At 42.5% G+C, this 14,855-nt stretch overlaps 1 protein-coding gene across 3 annotated transcripts; it reads left to right on the forward strand.

Moving 5' to 3' along the window:
• The first annotated feature begins 462 nt into the window (after nt 1-462).
• DEPDC7 (DEP domain containing 7) lies at nt 463-11,528 on the forward strand. Of its 3 annotated transcripts, none has more exons than XM_035118229.2 (9): nt 463-588; nt 2,779-3,172; nt 5,681-5,811; nt 7,082-7,265; nt 7,660-7,874; nt 8,122-8,264; nt 9,057-9,182; nt 9,281-9,359; nt 10,422-11,528. In XM_035118229.2, exons 1-9 carry the CDS (start codon nt 516-518, stop codon nt 10,640-10,642), a joined length of 1,566 nt encoding a protein of 521 aa, XP_034974120.2. In that variant the 5' UTR covers nt 463-515; the 3' UTR covers nt 10,643-11,528. The 3 variants fall into 3 exon arrangements, with proteins under 3 accessions (XP_034974120.2, XP_034974130.2, XP_034974140.2); XM_035118249.2 differs by lacking the exon at nt 463-588 and adding an exon at nt 876-985; XM_035118239.2 differs by lacking the exon at nt 9,281-9,359 and having other exon boundaries at nt 10,422-10,638.
• The last annotated feature ends 3,327 nt before the right edge of the window (nt 11,529-14,855 follow it).

Here is a 14,855-nt window from a genome sequence, read left to right on the forward strand (position 1 = left end):
CACTCCCCTCTAAACCCATGTGTGCAATGCAAGCATATAGAACAGGCTTCCTCAACCTCGGCCCTCCAGATGTTTTTGGCCTACAACGCCCATGATCCCTAGCTAGCAGGACCAGTGGTCAGGGATGATGGGAATTGTAGTCTCAAACCATCTGGAGGGCCGAGTTTGAGGAAGCCTGATATAGAAGGTGTCTCACTCTTGGTTTCTCCCTAGAGCTAGAGGGAGAAACGGGAGCCTTTGTGTGGGTGGGAGCGTCCTCGGCAACGCACCCCGGGAGCACAGCAACCCCCTCTAGGGAAGCTCTGGTGAGCGCACCGTTGTCTTCGCCGCGGCGGCCAAAACGTCCCGCGGCTGCAGTTCGGCTTGTTAAAGTAGAGGGCGGGCTCCGCCCCCACCGCCAACGTGAGCCAATGGAAGCAGCGCCTGCGTGCGAGCGCCGCCTATTTCCCCTCCGCAAGGAGCCCGGGCTGCTCCGCTCACTCCCGGGGACGCCGAGGCAGAAACCGGCCGGCGCTATGGCCACCGTGAAGGAGAAGGCGGCGGCTTTGAATCTCTGCGCGGTGTACAGTCCGGCTAACAAGCCTCCAGGTAGGCGGCGGGTTCGGGGCTTCTTTATTATGTTCTGCGGGGGGACAGGCGGAGAAGGGAGACTGCGGGGCAAAGCGCCTCCAATTAAGGCAGGTGGGTGCCGTGGGCTCCCCGCCTCTTCTCGCTCTTAAGGGTCGGCTCCTATAGAGTCCTATGCAAAGCCGCCTGTCTCGCGCCCTCGCACCCCCAATTTCGCCCCGCTGAGAAGTAAGGGGCGTGGGGCGGGCGGAAAGCGCGTTCTCTGACTGGCCGCAGGTGGAGGCAGCACCCGGGTCTGATCGACTGATCGACCTTTGGCTCGACCCGCCGAGGTTGCTCTGATGCAACCCCGTATCTTCTCCCTTCGACGGCTATCTCCTCTCTTCTGGCAGATGCCTGGCCTTATCCCAGTTGGAAGGTAAGCAGAGCTGGTGGAGGGGTTCAGTTGCTCGGGCAGAATCCTATTTTATTATATTATAAATTTGTATACTGCCCTTGTATACTGATATCATGGTGGGTCGCAGCAGAAAAACGCATAATAAAAACAAGAACAAAACAAACCAATAACTCCTCCACCCTCTCACACAAACACATTTAAGAGGTTAAAAATGTTAATTAGTGTGCCTAAGGGCTAGGATGGCGGGGACTTCCCTGCTCCCAGCTCTGGTAGGTTTGCTGTTTCCGGACTCTCTCTCTCTCTCTCTCTCTCTCTCTCTCTCTCTCTCTCTCTCGTTAGAGCTGGTGCCCTGTTTCTTCAGGTTGCCTGGAGTCCCTGGGTAATATGCAAGAAGCCTTTCCCCGACAGAGGAAGCTCTTCCAACTTGCTTTACTTACTCACATTTCTACATTAATTTCATAAAGTGCTTTCATTCCCTCGCTTCCTGCAAAAGGTCTGTTCTGTCTCTCCTAACTGAGCTGCTTGTCAAAAGTTGGAGGCACTATTCATCAGCATGTTGGGTTCCTTCTTAATACAGTATATAGCTGTGGATAAATTGCTGTTTGTGTTAAGTGTGATCAGCTTCACGCTGGCTGTGTGATCCCTATGGAAGTTCATATATGTAAATGTGCAGGAGCTGGTCTCTTGTGGACTCCCTTCCAGGAGAGGAAATTCTTTCCTCCCAGTTTGGGTAGTCTTCTGGGAGGCAGCCTTGACTCCAATGTTGTTAGCAAACAAAGCTTTCCCTGGGGTCTGTTTGGCAACAAGAATTAGAAAAGCTGTAGCGCTGTTGGCTACAGTACAGTAGATTTTTTGTTTTAAAAGAACTTTTAAAAAAAAATGTCGGCAGAACTACTCAGGCATTTGAGTTTACTGGTCTGATACGGACAGTACCAGTAGATTTAGGTGTTCTGGGGCAGCCTTTGCATCCTCCAGTACTTGACTATAAACATTATGGTTATAGGCATAAAAATTTGATGGGTGAATGTACCAGGTATGTGTGTCTCAGGCATTTGTTTTAATAACAAAAAAGACCGTTCTGTGCTGATGGCTTTGTCGTAATTATAAAGTACAAATAGTAACCACAACACATGCTTTCAAAATACTTTTTTTTCTTTTTCTTTTTGCAACTTTAATCCTGAGTGGATACAAGAGCTTTTACAATCTTGTGAAGAATCATGGCCACCTGTAAAATACATTCTTTCTCTCTCCCTTCCCCCACCTTAGGAATTTGAAATGGCAGCCTTGCATAGAAGCATCTTGGGCAGGTGTGGGCAAGACTCTCCCACAAAAAGTATCACTAATGAGAAAATGAAGATTCCTAATATTGTCAGTAATTGACTGACAGCTGCTTTATAGGGTCTCTGTCTCTGGCAGAGAGAAATCTTCCCCAGCCCTGCTGACTGATAGCATTTTTATAGTTATGGGGACAAAACTGTTATATTCCCTTGAGTCAAACCTTAGAGCAGGGATGGAGAGCCTATGTCCTTCCCCAGATGTTGGAGTCCCAGAGTCCATCCATCCCTGACCATTGACCATACTGGCTGAAGTTGGTGGGAGATGGACTCCCACTCCACCTGGCAGGCAAAAGGTTTCCCATCCCTGTGCTAGAGACCTTGTTAGCTAATGTTGCCAGGAAAGCAGGTAAAAGGGCTCCACAAATATTTCCACGGGAAATGATGCACACTTTTGGAAGTGACTCCTAAAAATATTGGGTAGGTCTATAATCTGCTTCTAGAACACTCACTGAAACACCTCTTGCATTGCGTTTTTAGGTTTCAGCTTGGCACAGAGACCATTTGGAGCCACATATGTCTGGAGCAGCATTATCAACGCACTTCAGACCCAAGTTGAAGTGAAAAAGCGGCGTCAGAACCTGAAATCTTTTAACGACTGTTTTATTGGCTCCGATGCAGTAGACATAGTCTATGCCCACCTTCTGCAGAACAAATACTTTGGCGATGTAGATATTTCCCGGACTAAAGTTGTGAGAGTGTGTCAGGCACTGATGGATTACAAAGTGTTTGAAGCAGTTTCTACCAGAGTCTTTGGAAAAGACAAACGGTCTGTGTTCGAAGATAGCAGCTGCAGCCTCTACAGGTTTCCAAATGCGTGTAACCAAATGGACAGTCCATTTGGAAAAGAGTACGGCCGGACTGTGCATCAAAGGTTAGTACCAAATGAAGTGCTGAAGATATTTGCCATGTTTTCTTGTTGTTCTATCTTGTATAAGTTGTTCCACAGTCAACAACTGAGGAAGATCTACTTTTGCTGAACTCATGGTGGACTTTGCTTTGATCTATCTCTGCAGCTTTGTGTACCAACTCAATACATGTCACTGTCACTATCTGGCTAGGTGCCTCTGTGGATGTGGAAAGGGACAGTCGACTCCCCCTACTTGTCAGAAAGACAAGGTGATTGGTGCTGCTGTTGGCCATCTGACTAAGGATGTGTGAGCACAGCTCTGAATTCAGGATGCAAACTTCCTGCCCTGGGAATTATGCATGCAGCACCAATTTTTAGGAGTTCTCACCCAACCAAGGGGTGCTGGAATTGAAGCTATGGTAGTTTCCATCCTTGCATCACCCTTGCTGGATGTCTGTGTCTGTCTATCTCAAATGTATTATTTTGCCTTTCAGCGTAAAGCTTCCACATTGGCTGATATCACTTCAAAGTTGTCCATTAAAACAAAGATAAATAAAAGGACAATAAAGTCAGTAAAAGCAAAAAGCTGAACAGAAACAAAAAAGCAAAATTAGTTGTCTAGTGTAAAATAGCTTTTAGGACAATTTAAAAGCTTTAGGTACCAGATAATGAAACTAACACTAGGAACTAGTTACCAGCCAAGTGTTTCTGGGGAGTGTTCCACAGTGGGGATGCCACCACCAAGTGGGCCCTGTCTCTGATTGCCACCTGTTTACCTCCTGTTGCAGGGGGCATTCAGACAAGAGCCTCCAGTGAAGTTCTTGCCAGGCAGGCAGGTTCATGTGGTTATGAATGTGTGTTTTAAAATGTCCCCAGGGATAGAAGGTAGAGCTGCCCTTAGAAGTCAATGGAAAAATTGTAGATTTCAATGTAGCTGAAACTGAGTACCAGCATGTCTGCCCTCTCCTCCTCAAATTTTTATACTGCCCTAGGCTCACAGGAGAAAATCACAATATAAAAAACACAAAATACATAATCAAAATAAAAACAACAACCCAATTTACACTTCAACCCTATCATTCTCAAATGGATTTAAGTATGACCAATTTCCATTGGATCAAGTACAATTCTTGGATAGGATTTTGTTTGTATCATTCCAGCTGATGAGAGAGTGATGTATCTAAAGGCACATGCTGAAGACTCACTCACGTGTACTAATTATGACTGCAGGGAGAGTTGTTCTTTTGGTCTATTATTATATGGGTGAAGTGGACATTTGAAATGTGTTAGTGTCTTTTGAGAATGGAACCAAGGGTGGACACCAAAGTAGAATGTAAGGATGTGAGATTATGTGTGTAATGTAAGATGACTAACATGCTCCTAACTCTTAGGAGAAAAATGTATGATGCATTTAAACCACATCCAAAGCCTTCCCCCAAAGAATCCTGGGGACTGCGGTTCATTAAGAATGCTGGGAAATGTATCTTTTTTGTGAGGGAAATGACAGTTCCCAGTATTATTTGGGGGAAGGCATACGGTTTAAATGTGCCCTCCATTAAAATGCTATACCTGTTGCCACAAGTGAACTGAGAGGTCTCATTTGGGTGCAGTGTGCACAACCCTTGTGAAAGATGCTGAATCTAACTTGGTTATGCTTTATAGTGCAATCTATATATAACCAGATAGAAACAAGTCCATTTGAATTCAGTGGTGCTTGTTCCCACTAATCTGGAAGTAGGGTTGCCTTAGACATCACACCTAAGAGGGAAGTAAATCCTATTGAACTTAGTAGGACTTGCTTCTGAGTACACATAGCTTGGCCCCTTAGAAGCAGTGTTAGAAACTGAGATAGAAAAGCTAGGAGCCAAATGGCTACTGGAACCTGGATTACAGGTGCAAAAACAGGATGGCTAGTCGCCATTCCCTTCCCGCCCCCAATGCAGTAGCACTTTATATTTAATTTTTTGAAATGCATGAATTAATACATAATTCACATCAGTGACACATTGTAAATATCACATTTTTAATGGCAGTTCTTAATTGGACACCGCAAACATAAATGGGGCTCAGCCTCAGCAATAGTGGTCAACCATATACTGTAAGTATTTATAAATACGGGGGGGGGGCTGTGTCTCTTAGCTCAATATGTTACATCACAGCTTCAAGTACTGAAGTCACAGTTAAATTATATCAAACATCTTAGAAGAACAGGCCTAACAGCACAATCCTAACCATTTCTACACAGAAATAGATCCTACTGAAATAGATCTAGGCAAGTGGGATTGGGGTTGTAACAGATAATTGACCTGATACTCTTGTGACAGGTCAATTAACATAAGGGACACTGATGTGCATTCAATTATCTTGAGCATGTATCTCTTCGGTTCATTTTTATGTTTGAAGCGGAATGTTTGTATTTTGCCCTTCAGTTGAATAGTCATGAATTCAAAGCACACTTTTAGAGACTATCACTACCAGGACTTTTCTGGCTGAAGAGCAGATAACTTGAATCATCCATTTTTCTTTCCTCAGACAGGAGAAAAGAGCATTACTTAACATAACACCAGTGAAATCAGGAAGCTTGGAGGATCTCTTGGAAAACTTGAGTCTAACGCCTGTTAGTTCCTCTCAAGTAAATACCTCTCTAAACCTTTCTCACCAAGGTAAGTGATGCGCAAACATCACAATTGCTTGCACCCAAGGGAAGGAATGGATGCCTTGTTTTAAACTGGTGGGAACTGTATTTCCACTACCAAATACAGTGCTTAGAATAAAAGGAATACATTGTGTAGTGTATTTTCTTGACTTGCAGCAGATGCCTATTGTCTCCCCATCCTGATAAATCATGCATCACCAACCTCTGACACTGACCTACAACTGTCACAGGGAATAGAAGTTTGTGAAGTTAAGCTGGAGGGCCTGGCGATGATCATTATAGACAAGCCTTCACCATCTCAGAACCCACGGTGTGTTTTGGACTACAATGTCCATAAATCCCAGCCAGCATGAGCCATTTGCTTATCCCGTGATGTGCTGCTGTCTGCCTTCTCTCTTCAAGCTCATTAGACTACAAATAGCAAAACTATCCCAAGCTATAGGGGGAAGGGCTGACTGTGGTGTATTTGAAAATGGTATTGCCTCACATTTTTGACTTGTGGTGTAGGGGATAAAAAACTTTTATTTATTATGTAGCCACCCCAGAATAGAAGTTCTCTGGATGGCTTACAAAGCAACAGATAAAATAGGTGCATTATAAAACAAAAAAAACTATTTAAATGATATTTTAAAAAAATGAAATGCAGTTTAAAACTCATATTTAAAGCTCAGCCACCAGTAGTGCAAATGTTCAAAGCTTTTCATTATCTTGAAAATTTAGCTGGTTTTAAGAAGGCTTGAATGTGTTGCTGCCACCTATTTCATCTTTGTTGATGGGAAAGCCCAAAATTGGGGTTGTTTTTTTGTAGTTGAAAATTTAGTCCTGATTAGAAAATGCAGCAAGCAGGAAAGTTCTTGCTTTTCAGTTTTGGAATCCTTGAATATGGCAGAGGCTCTTGAAGCTAAGGAATCCATTGTTCCAGCTCTAAAGTCTTCAACAAGGCCTCCTTTCTTTACGCATCCTTATTAGCATGATTTATGTGATTGGATTCCCTGTGCAGCAAAGATCATTCGCAAGTTCCACAGGAAAAAATGTAAAGCATGTTGGCTATGTCCAAATGCTTGCTGTTCCCTGCATAAATTGCTGTTGATCACCTTCCTTTTACCCTGATAAAGTACACTTGTAATGCATTAATAAGGAAGCAGGTTGCTTAAGTGTTCTTTCAGTGAAGTATTAAGTCTCTTAGGCTAAAAGACAAATAATGCAATGGCAGATTACTCCTTGACCCCTAAATAACTTTAGCTGACTTGATCTTGGCATTTGAATTGTGCTTCTAGTTATTAACGAAGTCTGGAGAGAGCAAACAATTACCCGCCTCCTGCAGCTTATAGATCTTCCACTTCTTGACTCTTTACTTGAGTACCAGAAGGCAGGATCTAAATTTCCACAAACAAAGCAAGAGTCTGAATGTAACATCACAAGCCTGGACCGAGAAATTCTGAAAGCATTCGGAGACTCTCAGTAAGTATGTATGTTGATGAACAGGAACACAAGAAGTTGAGTTGCAGACCAAGTTTACTTTTACCTGCAGGGCAAATAGCATCTTTAGAGGCATGTTTATTAAGGGGAGAAGGGTTTGGACCAAGAAAATAGTGTGCTGGAAGGGTTACTTTTCCTGCCTCTGTGCTGCAGTGCCCATTTTAACTGTGTTCACCTGCCATCCCACCTGCAAGGTGCTTTGATCTCTTTCTTAAATGCCACCACTGAAGATCTTTCCTGCATCTCGCAGGTCACACCTAGCTTTGGCCCTAAGCTATTATTATGATTTCAATGGGCCTTGGTTATGGACAGACCTTACCTGGAGTAGGGCCCATGACTTTGAAAATATAGAGACATGGGAATTTTCATTTTCTAGGACGGATGAATGGGTGTCGGCAGCAATAGACTGTCTGGAGTATCTGCCAGATCCGATGGTGGTTGATGTGAGCCGTAATTTGCCTGAGCAGCCTGACAAAGTACATTTTGGGAAGCTGCTGTTGTTTGATACCATTGGTAGATACTATAGCCAAAAGAAGGAACCACTGTTAAGTCATGCACCTGAAATCCACCTGGGCATTGCAGAGCTGTTAGGTAAGTGCAATTGGCTTCCAAATTTCTAGATGACTAGCTACATTCTTTACCAAGCAACTCCTTGTATACAGACATGTGGCGTGAAAACTCTTGTAAAATGCATACTGTACTGTATAGCTCAATGGTAACTGTGCTTTTATTGGCAAACTTAACAAGTTTGTGGTGATGGGGAATTGTCGGTATTTAAACAGAACATAGATATTAAACAGAACATAGTCATGAACTCCATTCTTCTTCTTTGTTCCAGTTAATGGGAAAACTGATCAAGCTTTGGAAGCAATTCAACTCTACTTGAAGTTATTGGATAGTACAAGAAGAGAGGAGTTCAGGAGACTACTCTACTTCATGGCTATTATCGCTCAGAATTCTGATCTTAAGCTCCAAGCAGAGGCAAGTGTGATCACTTAGGGCCCCTTCTCATGTAACCTTCAATGACATGACAGTCTTTGGAGCAAAGCTGTGCCACCAGGTTAATGTTGGAAATAGAGATTGCTATGGTGGGACTCCATGCCATAATTCCTTCCCATGATTACACTGTCATTTTGAGGAACCGAAGTGGGAAGGAGCCACAATATGGGTTCCTTCCATGTGACCTTGGATTTCCAGTGTTGTTAACCATTGGAGCAGAGTCACACTGCAGCAGTTTCCACACCACCAGACAGAACATTGTTTTAATTTACTTTAATATTGTATATTAAATATTTAAATCTGAGCTGGGACATTATGACAAAGAGTGGGTAAGAAATAGTGCCTAATAATAGTTAATAATTTAAAAATAATGGGTCGTTTCCAGTGTGACTATTCTGCTAGCGTAGTATTTGCCCTTTCCCGTCCCCTGTGCACCCTCAAAATCTGCTCCAGAGGGTTGGAGGGAGCCCTTGAGCAGATTCTGAAGGCGTGCAAGGAATGGAGAGGAAGGAAAAGTCCAGTTGCACAATGGGAACTCTGTGCACAGTATTTGATACAACCCCTAAATAACCAATAACAATAATATTGGGATGATTTTAAGCAGACTTATGCATAAGCTCTACTGAACTCTATTAAGCTTACTTCACAAATTAAGTAACTTGCATTCATATAACTTTCTATAGTCTTATGAAGCAAACTATAGGAAACTTGTGTTTGAAAACAGAGTAAGTAAGCAGGAAAGCACTCCTTTAATCATTTCCCCTTATTTTGTAGAGCGACAACCGGATGGTTGTGAAAAGAACTTTCTCCAAAGCCATAGTCAACAATAAAAGTTTATCTAAAGGAAAAACTGACCTTCTAATTTTGTTTTTGGTGGACTACCAGAAAGATGTATTAAAGGTAAGTGCCTAAAACCTTGTTTCCCTGCTGTTGCTTGTTACTGAATTATCTTCCTAAATTTTAATGACTAAAAAAAGCTGTTGCTGCTTTTCTCCAAGATCCCAGGGACGTTGCATAAAATTGTTAGTGACAAGCTTGTGGCTATACAGCAGGGGAAAGATTCCAACCTGAATACAGGTAACCATGTCTTTAATAACATTTAAGTCCATGGCTGGGGAATCAGTGGCTGGACTACAGCTCTCATCAGACCTGACCATTGGCCATGGTGGCTAGGACTGCTAGGAGCTGAAGTACAGTAACATCTGGAGGGCCACAGGTTTCCACATCCCTGTTTTGAGTCACTTCTAAGAAAACCCTGGAAAAGCCCACATCTTAATTGACTCTATCATTTATTTAAACGTAGCGATAACGAAACTTGATAAGGCATGAGTTGGGTTAGTGATGCCTTGGGGCCCATTCAGCAATGTGGTTCTATGAAAATGCAAGTTGATTAAGTAGACAGAGATGAAAGCAGTTGTGAGATGGTCAAGAGCATAAGTGGGAAATCCCTGGCCCCAATTTCTTTAGCCATGAGATTACTAGGTGGTCTTAAACAAGATATCCAGCCTGCGTCCTTTATCTGTAAAATGGGGGTAATACTGGACTACCTTCCAGAGTGCTATAGGGCAAGGGTGGGGAACAGGATCCAGCTTCGGGGAGGGGCAAATTCTGAGGCTTCCCACCCCCCACATAATAATAATAATAATAATAATAATAATAATAATAATAATAATAATAATAATAATAATAAATAATAATAATTTATTATTATTTATACCCCGCCCATCTGGCCGGGTTTCCCCAGCCACTCTGGGTGGCTTCCAACCAAATTCTAAAATACAGAAATCCATCAAACATTAGAAGCTTCCCTAAACAGGGCTGCCTTGTCACTTTGCTAGGTAGGTAGGGCTGCCCACCTGTCAGTGGCGTGTTGTCATGTTACATCTGATAACTTCAGTATGAGGGAAACATGAGAGAGTGTTCCTGTTGTGGCAGGGATCAGCTCAGCTCAGAAGGTGTGGGGCCATGTGGGCATGGGTGGAGGGAAATGACTTCACAAGCCAAGTTAGGATCCCTGGCAGGCCAGAGGCTCCCCATGCCTCTGCTGTATTGATTATGGATATGAGACTACTGTATATCAATGACAAGAGTTACCACTAAGTATAGTTTTATGAATGGTTTTTCATGCTTGCTCTTTAGGATATACTTTCTGCCAGCAACGTGACAAGAGTGAGTATCACCACAGTGCAAAGAAGACTACAAAAAAGGAACTTGTATCTTTGCTAAAATCTATTGATGAGGACTCCAGTCTCTCTGCCAAAGAGCGGAAGAGGTTGCTTGATCAATTCTATGCTAGTAATCCAGCCATCTTTTTGCAGTATTTTCATGACAGAGGTACCGATGGAGGTGTCGAACTTTAGCTCTAGAAGGTTACTGGAATACTAATAATTTTTGGAAGCACTTATTTTGTATCTTTTAAAAAATTTTGTATTGTACTTAAATAAAAGTGGTTTTGTAATATGGAGTTCCCATATAATATTATTTAAAAATAATTTAAATCTATTAAATCTATTTAAATCTTAATTGTTCAGATGTATTCTTGATTTTAAAAAAATGGGGTGGGGAGGGAAGTTTAGGCCAGTGTATGAGTTTTTAGCTTTGTTCAAACACTATTGGAAGCTCCTGAAAACTAGACTTTATTTGGTGAATATAATTTTTGCTCCTGATTGTCAGATCTCACTGCCAGTGGACTACAACAACCACATGGTTTCTCCGTGTAACACAAGGTTGTTGGATATATATATGCCCATAAATTATTACAAGATTATTTGTCCATGGCAAGTCTACGTTTGTATGTGACTTGTTCACGTGGTGAGTTTATAAATACTTTCAATCCATTTGTTGAAGGGAGCTGCATTTTTTTATTTTTCCAGTTCATCAATACTAGTCTTCTTTCTATAGTAAGGGTGCAGGGAGTCAATTTATATTGTCCCTTTGTTAGGTTCCATGTATTGTGTATATAATTCAAAAGGATATTTTTAGGGCAAGTTGGTCTTGAATTGACAGTGCATGGCAGAACCTTGCCAATTGTGTAAATACCTGTGATTGTGTCTAATCTTATGTTCATGTTTATTGAACTCTGAAGAACAAATAATCCTCCATAAAAGTGAGGTCCAGCAATCTTCCGTTGGTCCACTTGGGCATAAACTCCATTGAATTCAATCGGGTTCAGAGTAAATGTAAAAAATAACAGGGCTTGTTAGAAAAAGCCTGTTTTTGTAGGATATGTCTTGTGTAAAGGCCAGTTCATATGATCCTTGGGAACACCTCAGCTTAATTGTATTTGATAGTGGCATGCTGTGGGTTAAACCACAGCGCCTAGGGCTTGCTGATCAGAAGGTCGGCGGTTCGAATCCCTGCAACGGGGTGAGCTCCCGTTGCTCGGTCCCAGCTCCTGCCCACCTAGCAGTTCGAAAGCACATCAAAGTGCAAGTAGATAAATAGGGACCGCTCCAGCGGGAAGGTAAACGGCGTTTCCGTGCGCTGCTCTGGTTTGCCAGAAGCAGCTTTGTCATGCTGGCCACATGACCCGGAAGCTGTCTGCGAACAAACGCCGGCTCCCTCGGCCAATAACGCGAGATGAGCGCCGCAACCCCAGAGTCGGACACGACTAGACCTGATGGTCAGGGGCCCCTTTACCTTTTAGTGGCATGCTAAAATGTCGCTTGTACCCAGGGCAGTGAGTCCCAGTGATTGCTTTGTTAGTGGCACAACACAATCCAGAGGGATTAAGTGCCTGCTTGGAAAATGAGGACTGAATCATATACTCCAGGGTTGTGTAAATTACCCTTGTACTTGGATGTCAAGAAAGTTTGGGATATGCATGAAGTCACTGTTACTTCCTTCTCTGCTGATAGATCTAAAAGTGCAGCTGATGGTGATCTGGAATCAACAGGTTTTTGTTTTTTTTAAAACACACTCTTGGTCCATGGAACATCTACATAAATCTGTAGTAGAAACCTAATGGAGGTTTCTGTGAAACTTCTTGGATTTAGACGGCAGTTGTAAATCATCATTACTGCCATACCACCACTTCTGCCCTTACATGGACACAACAAGAATTGTATCAGTGCAAAGAATGCTTGTTGGTAGATGTTTTCCATTCTGTTGAACAATAGGGACCTGAAACTAATAAACTGACCAAGGGTGAGCAAAACTTTCCAACATAAAGGTTTGCTCCTCAGGAGACTACCATCAATGAACCCATTTTTATTTACTGTTGCAATTTCATACTGTTGCAATTGGCTCCATAATATGCAGCCCCCCAAAAAGAAAAGAAATTCAAAGCTCCGCTTTAATATTTCTCACTCCTTTAATTGTGTTATTCCCACCATAATGTGACACATTGGGTTTATCTGTGCCAGTAGATAGGCTTTAAAGTACAGGCCCTACCATACTGCTTGACATTCTAGGCTTAAATAGTTACTTGCTAATCACATGGGAACATAAATAGTGCAAAGAGGAACCAAAAATAAATGGGGGTAGACTGCTTTTTAATGCATTTCTGCTGATAATAAGAAATTAAATGCTGCTGCTTAAACCTTAAAAGGTTTTCCTATTTGGAAATGGTTCCAAATAAGGCATATGCTTTCGAGATGGCCAACTATGCTTTGGTTTTGTTTCTCAAACAGCAATCCCTTATAACATATTGCAATGGCAATCTGTAATGGAAGCCCCACTCGCAAGTGTGGGCAGGGGGAGTCGAAAGGTACAGTGGGTTTATGGTCCTTGAACTCAAATCAATTAGAGACAAAGCCATGCCAAGGCACAGGAGAGCCATGCAGTATAGCACACACCACTGTGATGCATTATTATGTGGTTGCCTTTCTCAGATTGCTAAAATAAGGGCTTGGGAAACAATTAGGCACAAAGATTAAAGGGATAAAAGGGCTGTCTGGTTTCAAGTCACTGCTGCAAGATAGGACCATCCCATAGTAACCTGATAAGACAATATGTCCAAGGGTTAGGTACTCATGTGACTAGTGACTGAGAAGGGCTGAAGTTAGGCCTAATCTGGATCCAGTTTCTATTGCTAGGTGCTGTCTTCTGCTTCACTGACTGCTTTGTTCCATGGCTGGCTTTCTCACCTGATGGTATCATTTTCAGCTTTGGCTTGCATTTTTGCCTTTTGCTCAATTGGCTGATTATAATGCTTTGCAAGTACTGTAGTACTGAAGCTACATTTCTCTCTTTTCCTTCCCCACAGTTCCCTGACTTGTTTCCTCCTGGGATTTAATTGATCTCTCTTTATATACATAGTAAAATTGTGGATGTGTCTCTTTTCAGGCTATGTTTTTAATGGTTTATTTGCTGTTCCTTAGGTTTTTTCCAGAGGTAAGCACAGAATAAACTGATTTTACAGGGACTATCACTTTCTGAAGATATCTTATTTGTTTTGTCTAAGCTCTCATTGTTTTCCCCTGGACTAATGTTCTGTTCTGGATGGCAACCAATTATGAGCTGTAGGGAATTGTCCAAGTAAAAGTGAGCTGTCAGTCACAGATCTGCAGGGATTATAAGGGAACAGAAATCAGGCACTTGAATCTGATGAAAGTTTATAATGTTAACCCTCCTACCTAGATGAAATACATATTGAGCAGGGCTTTTTTCAGCCAGAAATTGCCAGAATTCAGTTCTGGTATCTCTCAGGTGGGAGCCATTGCCATTATAAGAGAACAAGGGAGGTTCATGGTGAGTTCCAACACCTCTTTTTCTAGAAGAATAGAAATGATATTGAGGATTAAGGATTCCTATGCATTTCACATGTCTACGAAACACGCTCAGGATCCTTCCAACAAAATGACAGCAGCAGAACTATGCTCTTGGAAGTAAATGTTTTATAGAGGGAAGAATATAATTTCCCTCCTCACTCTCGCCCAGTTAGATTATTCCAAAAATAAACATAAGGTGATATGATTCATGTTGGTTGCCTCTGCAGAACAATGTAGATTTATTCTTACAATTTATTCACGTGTTCTGGTTTGCTTCCCACTCAGCATTCACTGATGTTTTCAATCAGAAGTTAGGTAGGTGGTGACTAGGGAATAAACTTTCTCTGTGGTGACACAATGTATATCTCTCCAAATCATTTCTTATTTGCCCAGCTATTTAATTGCTGGTATATAGCTTATTATTATTATTATTGGTAAGGTAAAGGTAAAGGGACCCCTGACCATTAAGTCCAGTCGTGGCCGACTCGGGTTGTGGCGCTCATCTCGCTCTATAGGCCGAGGGAGCCAGCGTTTGTCCGCAGTTTTTCCGGATCATGTGGCCAGCATGACTAAGCCGCTTCTGGCAAACCAGAGCAGCGCACGGAAATGCCATTTACCTTACCTTGACGTGCTTTCGAACTGCAAGGTTGGCAGGAGCAGGGACCGAGCAATGGGAGCTCACCCCGTTGCTGGGATTCGAACCGCCAACCTTCTGATCAGCAAGCCCTAGGCTCTGTGGTTTAGACCACAATGCCACCTGCGTCCCACATTATTATTGGTAGTTATAGGCTATCTTTCAGGAATGTCCCCTCTTCCATTTTTCTATTTTTACTGAGTGCATTGTATGTTGCTTTTGTTGACT

Source organism: Zootoca vivipara, chromosome 1 (assembly GCF_963506605.1).
Source record: "Zootoca vivipara chromosome 1, rZooViv1.1, whole genome shotgun sequence".
Classification (NCBI taxonomy): domain Eukaryota; kingdom Metazoa; phylum Chordata; class Lepidosauria; order Squamata; family Lacertidae; genus Zootoca; species Zootoca vivipara.